Below are 14,749 nucleotides of genomic sequence, written 5' to 3'. Positions count from 1 at the left end.
TAGGAAGAACAAAAATGACGATAAATGCAGTCTATCACTATTGTTTACTACATATGCAAGATTATATACAGTGCATTCAGTATGGTGAAACAACTATTTGTAAAATCAACGTACAAACAATAGGTTTGTTTCTTTTTTTGTAGCTCTGGTTTCACATTTTGTTATATTGTTTTTACACATGTTATGTTCAGATTTCATGTTACATGTCTGTCCAATGTTACACTTGTTTGTTTTATTAACCCAACATTTATTAAATTACATAACATACGTACGATTACAGAAATAATACATACATTCAAATTTGTTTAAACCATACTGATCACAACACTAATCTTTATTATTCACATACAGTCTACATATGCTGAAACTCTTAAATGTGCTATAACCATGTTATTTCTGTTCATTGTCTTGTGTGTGCACATGCGTGTGTTTGTGTGTGGGCGCGTGCGTGTGTGTGTTTTTGTTCATTTGTGTTCGGCCTTCATTGTTACTGGCTAGACTGCTCCCATCCCCCTATCCACCCCATCGCAACTATAGCCACGGATGGGGCTGCAGGCATTAATGCCCCTGGCAGTGCCAGCCTAATTAATGGTAGGTTGACAAAAACCTCTGATCTCTGACCTCTTTCTGTCGTGACTTTTTGGTCTCCCCTTACCTTCTCCATTCTCCTACTGCCTCCTATCATGGGTGCTCACCTTCTGCTCTACCTTTCCTTTCAGTTGTGTTGGACCCTTTTGTATCCATGCTGTCAATGCACGTCCTCTTGTAGTCGTAGAAATTAGTCTCGTGTTTCTTTTTCTTCTCTTTACGCTATCTTTTGTCTTGTAACGCTTTTAACGTATATACTACATAGCTGTCTTGGAGAAATTTGTAATGATTTTGGATTTCTTTGTGGTTTATCTTTAAATGGAAACTTAAAACAAATAAAACTCATAAGGTCTCTGGGATGCGAAGACTTAGTGAAAACCTTTTGAGCAAGGATTACATTGGTGAAGTCTTGCAACATTTGTTTGTTTAACATTGTGTTGTGTCTTTAAAGGAATAGTTTGAATTTTTGGGGAATTCCGCTTATTCCCTCTCTTACTGGGAGTTAGATTAGAAGATTGATACCACTGCTCCCAGCCAAGAAATAGCCTGAAACATAAAGTGTCCTTTTTCAGCCTGTTAAACTGTTATCAGGTAATTAAATGGCCATTACCGGTGATTTTAAGCCTCATACACATACTTGCCAACCCTCCCGTTGCTGGGAGACTCCTGTATGTCATTGCCGTCTCCTGGTTTCCTCCCGACGTCACACTTCTCCCTTATTTCTCCCGATGTATGAGAATTTTCAAACTTTTTTTTGAGGTCTCAAGGTTGGCAAGTATGCTCATAGATGTGGGTCAGAAGGTGCCTGCTACACCCACTAGTAGGTTTAATCATCGATTCACATGGTAGATCACCGAAAGAAGAAATAAAATAAGACGACAGCGACATCTAGCGACCGTAGTAATTATGACAGGAGCAAAAGCGGAAGTCAGGCACTCAAGATAGATAGATAGATAGATAGATAGTATTTTTATTGATCCTGAGGGAAATTCAAGTTTCCAGCATCACAGTTCCAGTATGTAGTATAGGCCGCGTGACACTCTGTATGGGGTGGAGGTCGGGGCCAATGAATGGGACATTAAACACACTACTTTCACCCAGGAGACTGGGGTTCGCATCCCGTGTGAAACCAGCACTGTATAGTTGTCTTTGTGTTCACACGCATTAAGTTTCACTTTCACTTTTCTAACATAGTTATTTTAAGCCAAAATACAATGTTTCTCCTTAAACTTAACTAAGTGTTTTTTTGTCCTAAACGTAAAGAAGTTGTTTTGTTTGTGTTCAAAACGTAACGTTATAAAACGTGTTAGAATTTGTTGCTTTTAAGTTTCGCTTTCACTTTTACAACACAGTAGGTGTAGCAGGCCCCTACTGACCCACAACTATGAGGCTTGTAACGACTGATAACGCATATTTAATGAGCTGATAACAGTCGAATTGGGTGCATTTTTGCACTTTGTTTTTTGTACAAATCAAACTTGAACAAATGACATATAATGTGTTAAGTTGTGAGCTTTAAAGGTGCTGGTACCGCCAGACAGAGCTAGGCTAGCTGTTTCCCCTGTTTCCAGTCTTTATGCTAAGCTTACTGGCTGCTAGTGGTAGTGTCATATCTCTGCAAGAAAATATTTAAGATACTTGCCAAAATGTATAAATACGTCATTAAATGGTGCCTGTTAGACGCTAGCTGAAGACTGGTGGCCAAATCCTACTGTAGGGCCGTCTCCTGTAGTTGGATGTCCTCTGAGATCACTTAGTGCGAATCCTTCATTTTTTGCTTTAGCTGGACAAGATGCAAAAGATTAACTTCATTCATTGTTGCACTGGGTTCTCTCTTATCTTTGTCTCCTTGGAGAGCAGCCACAAAAATGTTAGTACTCAAGGCAGGAGGAGCGTGATTTGCACTGTAATGACGACCTTGTGCTCTCCTGGGCTGGAACAAAGCGATTTGTCATCTTCAGCTTTATTGTGACTCCAGGGAACTGGCTAATGTGGAAGTGGAGGTGAAACGAGCCATTTATTCTCCACATACATGGCGAAGATTCTGAGAAAATCTGATCTTCCAGCTCTACCTGAGCAATTTTCTCGGTGACATTTGAGCACAAAAGCACTGAAAGACAGATTTGACTGCCCTGCACTGAGACAAAGAGTGCATATCTCTATAATTATAGCCTGGGTAGATAATGGGATCAACACTGCAGCATATAATAAATGCTTTCTTGAATATTATGTTCTTATTTTGTTAACATTGTGTGTTTGAAAGCACAAGACTCATGTAACGTTTAGTTTTATGTTTCATCGGCTTGCAAGATGATATATACTGTATGTACTCTGTTAGACTACCAGCTGGTTGATTCTGCAATTTAAAATGATACTGTGTCATTGAAACGCACATTTAAATTAAGTTCACTCTAAGTTCGCTCCTTGTGTAAGCAGAATCCAACAGCATAATAAATGCACTGTCCCTGAACTTAGATTTCGATTTTCCTTCAGTTGTTCTTATGTAACTTTGCCATGTGGGAGGCTTTTCCTTCTGGCTCCCTTTCTCTCTCTCTCTCTCTCTCTCTCTCTCTTTCTGTATTGTTCACATCTCCAGTCTGCTTCCCCCTAAGCGTGTGATCTTGCATGTGCTTTCTGAATTTCCCTCTTATGCATGCACTCTCTTGTTTGTGTGTATGTGCTGTGTATTTGTGGTGTACTCTCCCCCACTGTCAGGTGTTCAGTGTAATGCTGTATCTACTCTATGTCTTAATATCTCATTTTATACCCTGACGATTTGACTCGTATTGATGATAATGTGTGTGGAATTACCTGTGCTCATAGTGTGAGTATGTCACAATATTCGACTTGGAGTTTTCTTTTAATGTTCAGCATATTATGTCACACGCGATGTCAAAATATTTTTGTTTCAGAAAGGCCCATTAAGCATTTTTAATTACCGAATTATTTACTTATGCAATAAAATGACGTCTATTAAACGCCTAATTTCCCCCCCACTTAATACAAGAAAATCTGCACACTACCGTATTTGTCTGTAGCCCATTGCCAGCAGCTGTAGCTTCTGTTTGTACATTACATCACTGACACATCACAAGCCTTTCTATGTGACTGTCACAGAGACGTTGTATTAAAAGTCATTTTCCTGTCTCCCTGTTTGTGAATTTTTGGTTTTCACTGTGTGTGCTGTCTCTGTGGTGATACTTTGTTGACTTGTCTGCCTTGGTTATTTTTGTTGTTATTGTCTTGTATGTCTCCATCATAGGTAAAATGCAAGATGGCAATATGGAGAGCAACCAGATTAAAGGTAACCAAACCATATCTTTCACTCTCTCCTCCCCTGCCTTCTCTCTTCTTCCTCCTCGCCCTCCTTCCCTCTCTTCTTCTTCTTCTTCCTCTTCTCATTGTTTCCCTTCTATGGTGTGTGGTGTAAACTCTGGGTCAAATGCAGGTAGGAAATCCTACTTTGCTTTACTTATTCCAGCCTTCATTATGTTCTACTCTCTTAATACCTCACTGTCTCAATTTTTTGTGCAGTGCTAATTTAGATTCCAAAGTCTACCACTACAGATTAAGTCAATCCCAGAGAACGTCAGTGTTTGACCCAGGTTTTACCTGCAGTCATATTAGTGTAGAAAATCCCTCCTCTTCACTCTGTCTGTCACTGATGTGTTGTCCCTGGTCTGTTGTTCTGTTGTTGTTGTTCTTGTTGTGTTGTCTTGTTATCTACGAGAGAACAGAAACCTGTCCCTCAACTGCTGTATCTGCCTCACTCAGGCTGCCCTTTTCCACCAAAACCACTCAAAACTGTCCTCTTAGTACTCAAGTTATACACCACACCCTGTTTTCCCCTTTCCACTTTTTCCTTGAAATGTTCCCGATACAATATGACATAAGTTGTCTGTGATTAAAGGGATACGACGTTGTTGATGGTGTCCTTCAGGGGTGTTACTACTGTACAGTAATGATTGTTTTTTATTATTGTTAATCTATCAATTTAGTCTGTGAAGAATTAAACAGAATGAAAAATGTTTATCCCAGGGTACCAAAGAGATGCCTTCAAATATCTTAATGTGTCTGACAAACAGTCAAAAACACAAATGTCTTTAATCAATTACTTATTCATGCATTTTCTTTGAATTGCACTTGTCAAGTGAACAGACCAATATATTTTTTCTGTCATCTAAAAATTCAAACTTGGAAATTGTCGGCATCCTCACCACTCTTTAATCAGTTTATACCAATAAGTCTACACATACCACATACCAAGATGGAATAACAGACACAAGATGAGCAAGTCAAAGTGTCCCAAGAGAAAAGGGGTGAAAGGGCAAAGGGTTTGACCTTCTGCCGCATACAGTTGGCTACTTTCTGTCTTGTGTCATGGGCGTGGAAAAACAAATGCACCACCAGAGAGACATGACAAATGTCCAACATTAAAAGGTTTGTCATCAGCATTGGAAAACTGGGCTGAAATGATTCTTGGTAATGGGCTACATTAACAGAGAAGCACTGTGCTGTATGTGTGTGTGTGTGTGAGGGGGAGAGAGATGGAAACAGAGTGAGGTAATTGAGGATTGGTTTTACAGTATGAACAAATTTTCTTTTCTTTTTTTTACAGAAAATAGGGAAAACATTTTTGCCACACAAACATATTTCCTACAGTATAAAGTAGATAGAATATCAAGTAAGTGTGAAGATAGATTATGTAACATACATAGATCACTGTGTATTTTAGCAAACTATTATTAACAACCTTTTGGATTTAGACGTTTGACTAGTGGAAGCAGTGCTATTCAATTTTATTTTTTGTGCAAGACAAGGAGAGTAATTAATATGAGGTAACAGTCTGCAGCATGCAGCTATTGTGTTCCAGCCTCCTCCGTGAGATTGCTGTTTCAGTGAAATGTATGATCACATTCATATACAAGGTTCTACTATTTGGGGATTTCCAATCATTACTGTAGTTTTTGTCATTATAATTATAAGAGATGAGCTTTCAGCAATGTACAGTTTATTTTTTATTATGTTGACAATTTCTCATGCAGTTCTGTGATCATGTTATTGCCAGAGTAGAAGCTTTCTTCAGCTTAGATCTCTGCACTGTCTTCCAGTATGGTAAAAAGATGATTTTAAAGCCCTGCTGCTATTCTGTATACAGTATATATCACGGTCTATACTGTACATCACTCAGTGGGTTAAGGCTAAAATATATTTTTGACTTGCTTCGAATTTTAATTCTCTACACCTACAAGTAATTTGAAACTGATCTGCAGTGTTAACACAGTCTAAACAAAACATCTTAACAACTAAAAACTGATGTTTCATTATTATGCCAATAATAATGAACAAACCCCCAGAAAGCTTGAGACTCTATTTTGGACTTAAAACCGATATATATTCTCCACTTCAATTTATTTAAAAGTGTATCTTTATTATTTTTAATTATGCTTTTTTCCCCACATCATCCCTTTATGACTTTTGAATCTTTTTGTTTCTTTTGTGGTTCTTTGTATTTTGTTTATTTTTGTTATGTGAAGCACAGTGAGCTTTCCTTGTGTGTGAAATGTGCTACACTGTGTATAAGGTTTCCTTATATAAACATCTAAATAATCTGTAAACATGGCTTGGACGTTGGATGTAGGACCACTGAATTATTCATGACTTACTATAAATATGACGTTTGTGATGAAAAAATTGCTTGAATGATAAGAAACAGTGTTTCCCTTACTACAGCAAAAGAAGACCATGGATTTTTAGTTCCCATATTTTATACAGAAACAAGGTTCCCAGCATCTCTGATTTTACCATGAAGACAATGCAGAGACATAAACAGTCCTCATTATGGTGTGTGAAAGCTTAATGCATACCAATTAGTTCCCATCTTGTCATGGGATGTCATATGATCTCTTCTTGGTTTTAAATCTAAACTGTATGTATGTGCTAGTGTAACACCTGGGTGTTGAAGCTCCCTGTTCCTCTTCGCTGCATGGTCTAATCTACATTTCTAACGCTGCTGCTGTCTGTTGTTTTGTTTTGTTTTATGGTGTTTACAGTAAAGAAGCAGGATGGAGCAGCTGCCATGGAGATGCAGCCTCTAAAGAGTGCTGAAGGTGGAGAGTCCGATGAGAAAGAGAAAAAGAAGTCGCCCGGTTCAAAGAAAGAGAAGTCCGTGCTTCAAGGGAAGCTCACCAAACTGGCCGTCCAGATTGGCAAAGCAGGTATGGCAAATTGCACACGGACAAGTCCATCACTCTCTCAGGCAGTTCAATCGGTGGACAACAAGGCACTGAACCATCATCCTGTCCATCAAAGCAAGATGTTGCACTGATAAGACTCACTTCTTGGTCGCTTAAAGCAATCACAGTAGTTAAGACGAATGCTAAAGTTATTATTATGGAACTGTAGATGTTCACTTTATTTTTCTAAATGACCTTCCCTCTAGGGACTTGCTGAGTCATTGTAGTGGGAACAGCTGAGACTGCATTATGCTTGTCATTATGCGTTTTCACTTGCAGTTTTACAATCCATACCATAATCAATTGTTTGTAATGCCATTTAAAGCAATTTATGGCTCCAAGGAGTTGATGTCTGAAACACTTGCAGTGGGTCTGTACCAGCTGCAAGCATTTTTAGTAACAGATGCCTCCATGCCATTTATGCCCACACTGTGGGTGTCCTCGCAGCAGCAACATAGGAGGATTACTGTCGAACAAATTAATACTACATACCTAAAATACGTCATGCAAAAATGCTGGGGTTTCTGAACCAGTCTTAATAGGTGTTTAGGAAGTCAAAAGAACTGACCGCCAATGCTTTCTTTGAAGAGCTTGAGGTTTTCTTTTTTCTTTGACTTCTTTAAGGGATTCTCAGAACATGTGAAGCTCTTAACTGTTTACTGACAGTGTGCTGTTACATCAGACTGTTGGTGTGAGTGATGGAATAAGGACGTGGTGTCAGAACAATGAAATACCGTGGATGGATTAGCATACAAGCAGCACTGTAAGATCATATGGCATCCTGTGGGTCTGGTAGAAAATGCTTAGTCTTCTTAATACACTTCAGGGTCTGTGACCCTCTAGCATATATGCCAGTGTTTTATGTTACTGCAGCTTCCCTGCTCTCTACACACATCTGGTATGTATCAACCTGACACCGGGTTTGTCTCATTAGCTTTCAGAGCCCCATAATTACTTAAATCATGAAACTTTACTTGACTACATTGCATTAACACGATGCATGTTAATGCATCAGCCTCTATTAGAGCAGAAAGTGACACATGGTCTACTGCGTGTGGAGGCACAAACAGAGCCAAGAGAGGCGCGACATAAATCTACCCGCCATCTTTGATGATAGCAACTAACTGTTGCCTCTGTAAGAATTCACTTAGTGTTTTGTGACAAAATACACCTGTCCCTAGCACGTGATTCTCTTAGCATGAAAATTCTTTGATTACAGCTTCTTCATTGTGAATATTTTCTGGTTTCTTTACTCTTCTATGACAGTAAACTGAATATCTTTCAGTTGTGGATAAAACAAGACATCAGATTAATCAACAATGAAAATAATTGTTAGTTGCAGCCCTATTTCTAACCTAAGCTGGCATATTGTCATGAGGAATGATGAAGAGAGAGTGATACGTTGTTATGACTAGGGTCTGTCCAATCTTGGCCCTTGTGGAAATGACAAACACCCACAAGGGAGTATACACCAACTTGCCATTTTATTAGGTCCACCTAGATGAAACTAATTCAGGCTAATACAACAGTCCTGCAATACATTTTGACTTGACAAACTTCTTACTATTGTTCTCTAATGAGACTTTATAGAGTTTGTTTACCCCTAAATTAATATGGTGTTGACTATTTTCACAGAAACATTTTGACTTGTCATTGCACCAAAAGTGTAACTAATAACGTATTAAATGTTGTCTTTGTTCAGTGTAGGTGTGTCAGTATGCTATCTAAGCGAGCCAGCATGAAAAAAAAAACCTGACTCTGGCACATATACATATACAGTAAAGCAGCCATAATAAACGTTATTAATTACAGACATGCTTGACAAGTCAAAATGTGAAGATCAATTAAAGCAACATGGTAGCTCAGTGGTTAGCACTGTTGCCTCACAGCAACAAGGCTCTGGGTTTTAATCCCTCTACGGCCATCTGGGACCTTTAAAGGTTCTCCCCATGTTTTGCACTGGGTTCCTTTTAGTTGCTCAGTTTTTTCCCCATACGATACTAGAGCACATTTACTGTATGTTACAGGAATCAGGCCTCAGATGGATTTCGACACATGGATCACATAAAGTGACGCTCCACCCAGACTCTTATCTTGTTACCTTCCGTTGCTCAGCTGATAACCTTTTGTATCTTTTTTCAGGTTTGCTCATGTCAGCCGTCACAGTCATCATTCTGGTCCTGTACTTTTGCATTGACAACTTTGTGATGCAGAAGAACCCTTGGATGCCAGAGTGCACTCCCGTCTACGTGCAGTACTTTGTCAAATTCTTCATCATCGGTGTGACTGTGTTGGTGGTGGCTGTGCCGGAGGGGCTGCCGCTGGCTGTCACCATCTCCCTGGCCTACTCTGTCAAGGTGAGGAATAATAGTGAAAGACATACATTGTATACATTGAGGCACTGCTGTCCATTTAAACATTATACACATTTAGTCGTGTGTTCATCTATAGTATGCATTGTAAGTCACTTCCCTTCCCAACCTTCCAAATAAATGATAAAAAAAACATAACATGACTAAAAAAGGAGTTAAAAATAAATTGGGCTGTGTTATTCCACCGTCCAAAATAATTTAATAAGTTCTGCTTAACCTCACCCATCACTGCCTGCCCTTATAAATCTAAATGTAATGTATTCAGGGTCATATTTCCTCACCACGCTTTGTAGCCTTTACTGCCGCAGGGTTGTCTCCCACATCACTTTTTCGTTTCAAAACCCGATCCATTTTGTGTTACTGCATCTGAGGGAACGTTAGCTAGCTACCTGATGATGTGTCATGATTGGCATGGTGATATTCAAATGTAACTGGTCATTGAAATTATGCTTTGTTTGAACTAGTGCAGTGCCCGTTCAAAACATGGCTGTTCAGAACGGCTGAATGCTCTCTCGAGAACAGTCATACTCATACTGTCAAACTTCACACTCCGCACTACGCTTCCTTGGGTCCTAAAAAATACACCTGCCATGACGTAGTTGCATCACACACCCAAGTCACAGCTACTCACGTTCAGAAACACCAGTGAAATACACTCTGGTTTATGGGAAAAAACAGTAACATACCCAGGTAGTGGTTACTTGCAGTAAGAAACATCGTCGAAATACACACAGCAGAGGTAAATTCCAAATGAGTGTATTAGTCACTTGCTTTAACATAACCACCACAGTTATAAAGTAGAGCATGGATTTAATTAAAGGAGGTATTTTGCTGGCAGTAACATTATTTTTATAAGTTTATATCAAGTCTTACACCAGGGAAATACAGTCTTACTCACAGGGGAAAACCCCACACAGGTCGCAACTTATTCACGGTCACACCGACGAAATACACTCCGCTCCTGTTGACTCCACGGAAGTGAAGAAGAGTTTGGTTGTAAAATGAAGGCAGTCAATGAGCCGCAATCGTCAGGAGCATGTGCCCATTCGGAGCGTGGAGCCGCGGTCTGCCCGCTGCGGACGACATGCTCCAAGATCCCTGAAGCCCCGCCCCCCGCTGCACATTCTTGTGTCCCCAGCAATACACCGACCAAGTGTGAAGTCGATCGAATGAATGGTTCTCCAGATATGTGAATAACACACAGAGGGACAGACAGGCCGACAGAGATCCTTGCTTCACAGTTACATAACTTTTTATTTATGTGAATTCTAGAGCACATTTATAATATAAAAATAACTAGCTTTGTAAATTAGCAAAAATATATATTTTTTATTCAATTTAACCATTTGGCGGTACCTCTGCGGCCCACTAGATGGCGCTCTGAGGCCCACCAGTCGGCCCAGGCCCAGTTGTTGAGAATAGCTGCCGTAAAATATACACTTTTGCTTTCTTTTTTTCGTTTTTAAGACTGGGAAATTGTCACAAATTTTTCATTAATGGATTAATTTTTTTGTGCAGTTTCGTGAGAGCCAAGTCGGGATAGTTTATTCCTTTGACTGTTGTTGTGAATTCAATAAGCGTGTTAACATACAATGTGAGCGTAAACATCCCTCTTTTTGTTGTGGCCATTATAGCCATTGCAATTTTAATGACTAATTTAGTCATCCATTTTATATATCCATTTATATTAAAAAGAGTACGGCTCAGACCCGCTCTATATGAAAAGTGCCCTGAGATAACTTCCGTTATGATTTGGCACTATATAAGTAGAACTGAATTGAATTGAAAAACCCATCTAGTAGTCCAAATGTTTTAAAGCATTTTCAGATATACATCGCAACACATCATGATCATCATGTTGTTTCCTACCACCAGAAAATGATGAAGGACAACAACCTGGTGCGTCACCTGGATGCATGCGAAACGATGGGCAACGCTACAGCCATCTGCTCCGACAAGACCGGCACGCTGACCACCAACCGCATGACGGCTGTGCAGTGTTACATTGGAGATGTGCACTATAAAGAAATCCCAGATCCTGGAGCTCTGCCACCAAAATCACTGGACTTACTGGCCAATTCCATCTCCATCAACAGCGCCTATACAAGCAAGATACTGGTAAGCCACCTGTAATGCATTTTAGAAGTTACTTTGGAGGGCTTTCCTCTAGTGGTTGAACATGAATGTAAAGTAAGGCACACATTGTTTCTGAATCTGAACACATCAACCAGGTCGCACGAAAAGGCGTATGAATGACACGATAATGCACATGGCAAAAGCGTGCAATAAGAATGCCGTTCTTACTTTTTGGATGTCTTTTGTACGCCATGTAGTCTGTACTAACTGCTGCATCCACTTGAATATGCTATGCTCAGAGGTAGTGACGTAGAATAAAAAGTGAGAGAGACTGCTTATGGTGGGTGGGAGGGGAGGTGGATGGGTCCAACAAACACAGGAATTTCAATCAGGAGACCGCTGTTGGACGCCTGTGTTTTGTAAGTTACCTTAGTGATGCATTTTTGATTGACTTTGTGGTGTGTTTTCTGTACTTATGTTGCATTGTTTCTGTACATATTGTACTTAAGTTATGCACTTATTTTGAGGCCAACCATGACATTTTTCCTAAACCTAAATGTCTGGTTTTGTTGCCCCCTGCTGGTACTGCACCTTTGCGTGTAATATTCACGCTTGGCAAGACAGAATGTGACACTGACACACTATCCTCTGGTGGACAGGTGGATCTATTTCAGTGATACTGGGTTGAACACATACACCTAAACACATGAATTCATGTGTATCTTACAAAACGGTAAAGTTTTTCATCTGGAATTTGAAACAGCATATATACCCTTTCCATTTTTACATTTTACATAATATGTGGTACTCTCTATGAACTCTTATTAGCATATTTAAGATATTATATTGTACTAAAGCCTATTTAGTTAAGACTTAAATACCGTGGGTTAGCTGCTTATATTTCAGCTCCCTCCGTGTGAGCGGTGAAACCGTATGATGAGAGTGTCCCTGAGACAGTGAGACAGTTCTGCAGTGCTTTCTTCTTGGCGAAGCAGGCAGTCGGTGTCCTTGGCTGCTGCTTTAGATTCATCAGGCATTCACTCAACTTGTCACCTTGAGAACGGTTGTGTAATTCTGTCTTATCTGATATTCAGAGCATGGCAGACTGTAATTGAATCCAATCTGTCTAAGTGCTGGAGATTGTCTCTTGTTTACAGTGAATGCAGCAAAGAGAGATTCTCTCTAAGCCAATAAGACCTGTATGCAGTAAGACATAGACAGACAGACAGTTACATGTTCTCAGAATCTGAAACCTGTTTGCATAGATATTCCTTCAGGCCACAGGTCTGAAAGATTATTTTCATAATAACGCATTTGGCATAAATATCCTAGAAGAAAAGATTGCCAAGATCAGGATGTCCTCAGACTCTTAGAGCTGCATGCCTCAGTGGAAATTTTCTTGGCATGATCATGTATTCTCACCTGCACACACACACCGTTTGTGCCTGTCTGTGTGTCAATATCCTTGTAACCCCCTTTAGAGTCTATTCATTGATGGCCGACCAAGTGACAAATGCCCTTATGGAGCATGCATGGGGAATGAGCTGAGCAGGCGGGACATCTGTGATGGAAGGATCCCACAGATTTCACTTCCTACCCCTCAAGGCACGATCACAGTCTTGTGAAAATAGAGTGTTGGTCACTGGGTTTCTAAGATGGAGAGCTACATATTTGTGTTTCTTTGAAGCACAGTAGATACTCTTAAGCAATGCAGTTACTGCAGGCGTATAAGTAGCCTAATTGTGCGTCTCCCAGGCTTTGTGCCAGTTTACACAGTGATTTTTATCTTTTTAATGTCCGCTCACAGAGCACCTATCTAAATATATAAAAGGGTGACAAATTTAATTTCATTCCTCAACAATGTGCATGGTGTATTTATTCCCATTTATCCCTGTGTTGCAGGTTCTTTACCATGGACATTTCTGTCTTCAGAGAATGTTCCTGTTTAAATAAAGGTTTATTGTCAAAGACAGGTCAAATCTGACATCCCACCACACATGCTGCAGTTTCTATCCGCACTCAATATATAAGTGGAGTCCTTGGATTTGCTCAGTGTATCTTACAGCTGCATCTTTCCTCCACCTGCCAAATACCAAAGGGTGACTCTGTATTTGACCCAGACGTACTGTACAGCCTGGGTTTTAGTTAGGACAGCTTAAGTCTAGACAGACACAAGTCAAAGTCAGAGTAGTGTCAAGATGAAGTTAGACCGAGTACAGACGGGGCTTGAGTCCAAGTCAAGACTGAGGCCCAAGAAACAAAATAGCGCCCATTCAATATCTGTGGTATAACTTAAATTACTCAGTACACTACAGACCTTTTGGATTTAGAAAATTTGAATTCTGAAAAAAATAATTATATTAAAATCTAACAAGCAAACTATGGAAGTAAGATATCATTCTACACATTTGTGCACAACACTACATGTCTAAAATGAGAATGCTTGGTTGTTACATGGCAAAGACAAATTATGGAAAACAAAAAAGAACAAGGCACGTTATATTAAAGTATTTTGCGTCTTTTTTGGGAACTGACTGATAATAAGATGCACCAGTCTGCCGGTGCTTGATTCCATTGAGATAGTTTGATGTGATTGAGGCAACCTCATAGTTCCATCAATAAATCACCATTTGACCGTTGCGGCTATAGATGACATTCACAGACTTTTGATAATGTAGATGATTTTTTTAAATAGGTCTTTACAGTAATGTGTTGCTTGAGCTTTTCTCTTGTCTTGGCTATACCACTCACATTACACTAGAAGGATTAAACGGCACATTCAGTCTGTTTTATAATCTCTTCATTCATAAAAGAGCTCATCTCATGCACCAAAGTAGAAGGTAAACTTAGGGTGAATTTCAAATGATATCAGCTTGCATACTTGTACTGTTTGCTACCTTCCATCAACAGTAGTTACTGTACCACTTAGCTACCCATATACATACATCCAAATCTGATCATCCATACATATATATCCACAGAAAATACATAAATAAATATTCTACGGAACATAAAATCTAGCACATTAATAGTAGAGAGTACAGTGCATGTCGGCATGAATGCATTTATTTACTGATAGCTCTTATTAGAATGAAGGAAATGCATATAGGGGAAGCAAGACGCAGAAACACAGACGTATTACTAATTAAGGAATGAAGTGAACTCAGAAAGCAGGTGGTGCAAAAACGGGAAATTTCTGAGGAATATTTAGTACATCCCCATCTCCCTCCCCCAAGCCGCCCCCACTCCCTCAGTGCCACTCCAGCCTCGCAGTATGCTAGCTGGTGTGTTCTTATATAAGAGGCCAATCCTGTGGGATGCCAGGATGGCTATGGAAGTCTTTGATGGCCACCACACAAAGGCACAAAGGAGAAGAGGCAGGCTTTGATACCCGTATCAGTCCCCCTACCGCCTCTCTGGCTCCATAATACAGCCAGTGGCACGGCTCTGTTTCTTCTGAAGGAGCCTCATCCTCGA

General features: G+C 39.8%; 1 protein-coding gene across 15 annotated transcripts in view; it reads left to right on the top strand.

The window, feature by feature from the left end:
* atp2b2 (ATPase plasma membrane Ca2+ transporting 2) overlaps positions 1–14,749 on the top strand; it is a 159,522-nt gene that overhangs the window by 113,197 nt on the left and 31,576 nt on the right. For 10 of the 15 annotated variants that reach the window (XM_037794094.1, XM_037793327.1, XM_037793093.1 and 7 more), the window contains 5 exons: positions 499–591; positions 3,851–3,892; positions 6,642–6,806; positions 8,967–9,181; positions 11,072–11,314. In XM_037794094.1, the coding sequence (XP_037650022.1) occupies positions 499–591; positions 3,851–3,892; positions 6,642–6,806; positions 8,967–9,181; positions 11,072–11,314 (758 nt within the window). The remainder of the gene's footprint in view (positions 1–498; positions 592–3,850; positions 3,893–6,641; positions 6,807–8,966; positions 9,182–11,071; positions 11,315–14,749) is intronic. The other 5 variants (XM_037793781.1, XM_037793950.1, XM_037794016.1 and 2 more) reach the window with 3 other exon arrangements.

This window comes from Sebastes umbrosus, chromosome 1 (genome assembly GCF_015220745.1).
Source record: "Sebastes umbrosus isolate fSebUmb1 chromosome 1, fSebUmb1.pri, whole genome shotgun sequence".
Taxonomy (NCBI): Eukaryota; Metazoa; Chordata; class Actinopteri; order Perciformes; family Sebastidae; genus Sebastes; species Sebastes umbrosus.
Note: the sequence above shows the minus strand (reverse complement) of the source record. Positions and strands in the feature narration are given on the sequence as shown.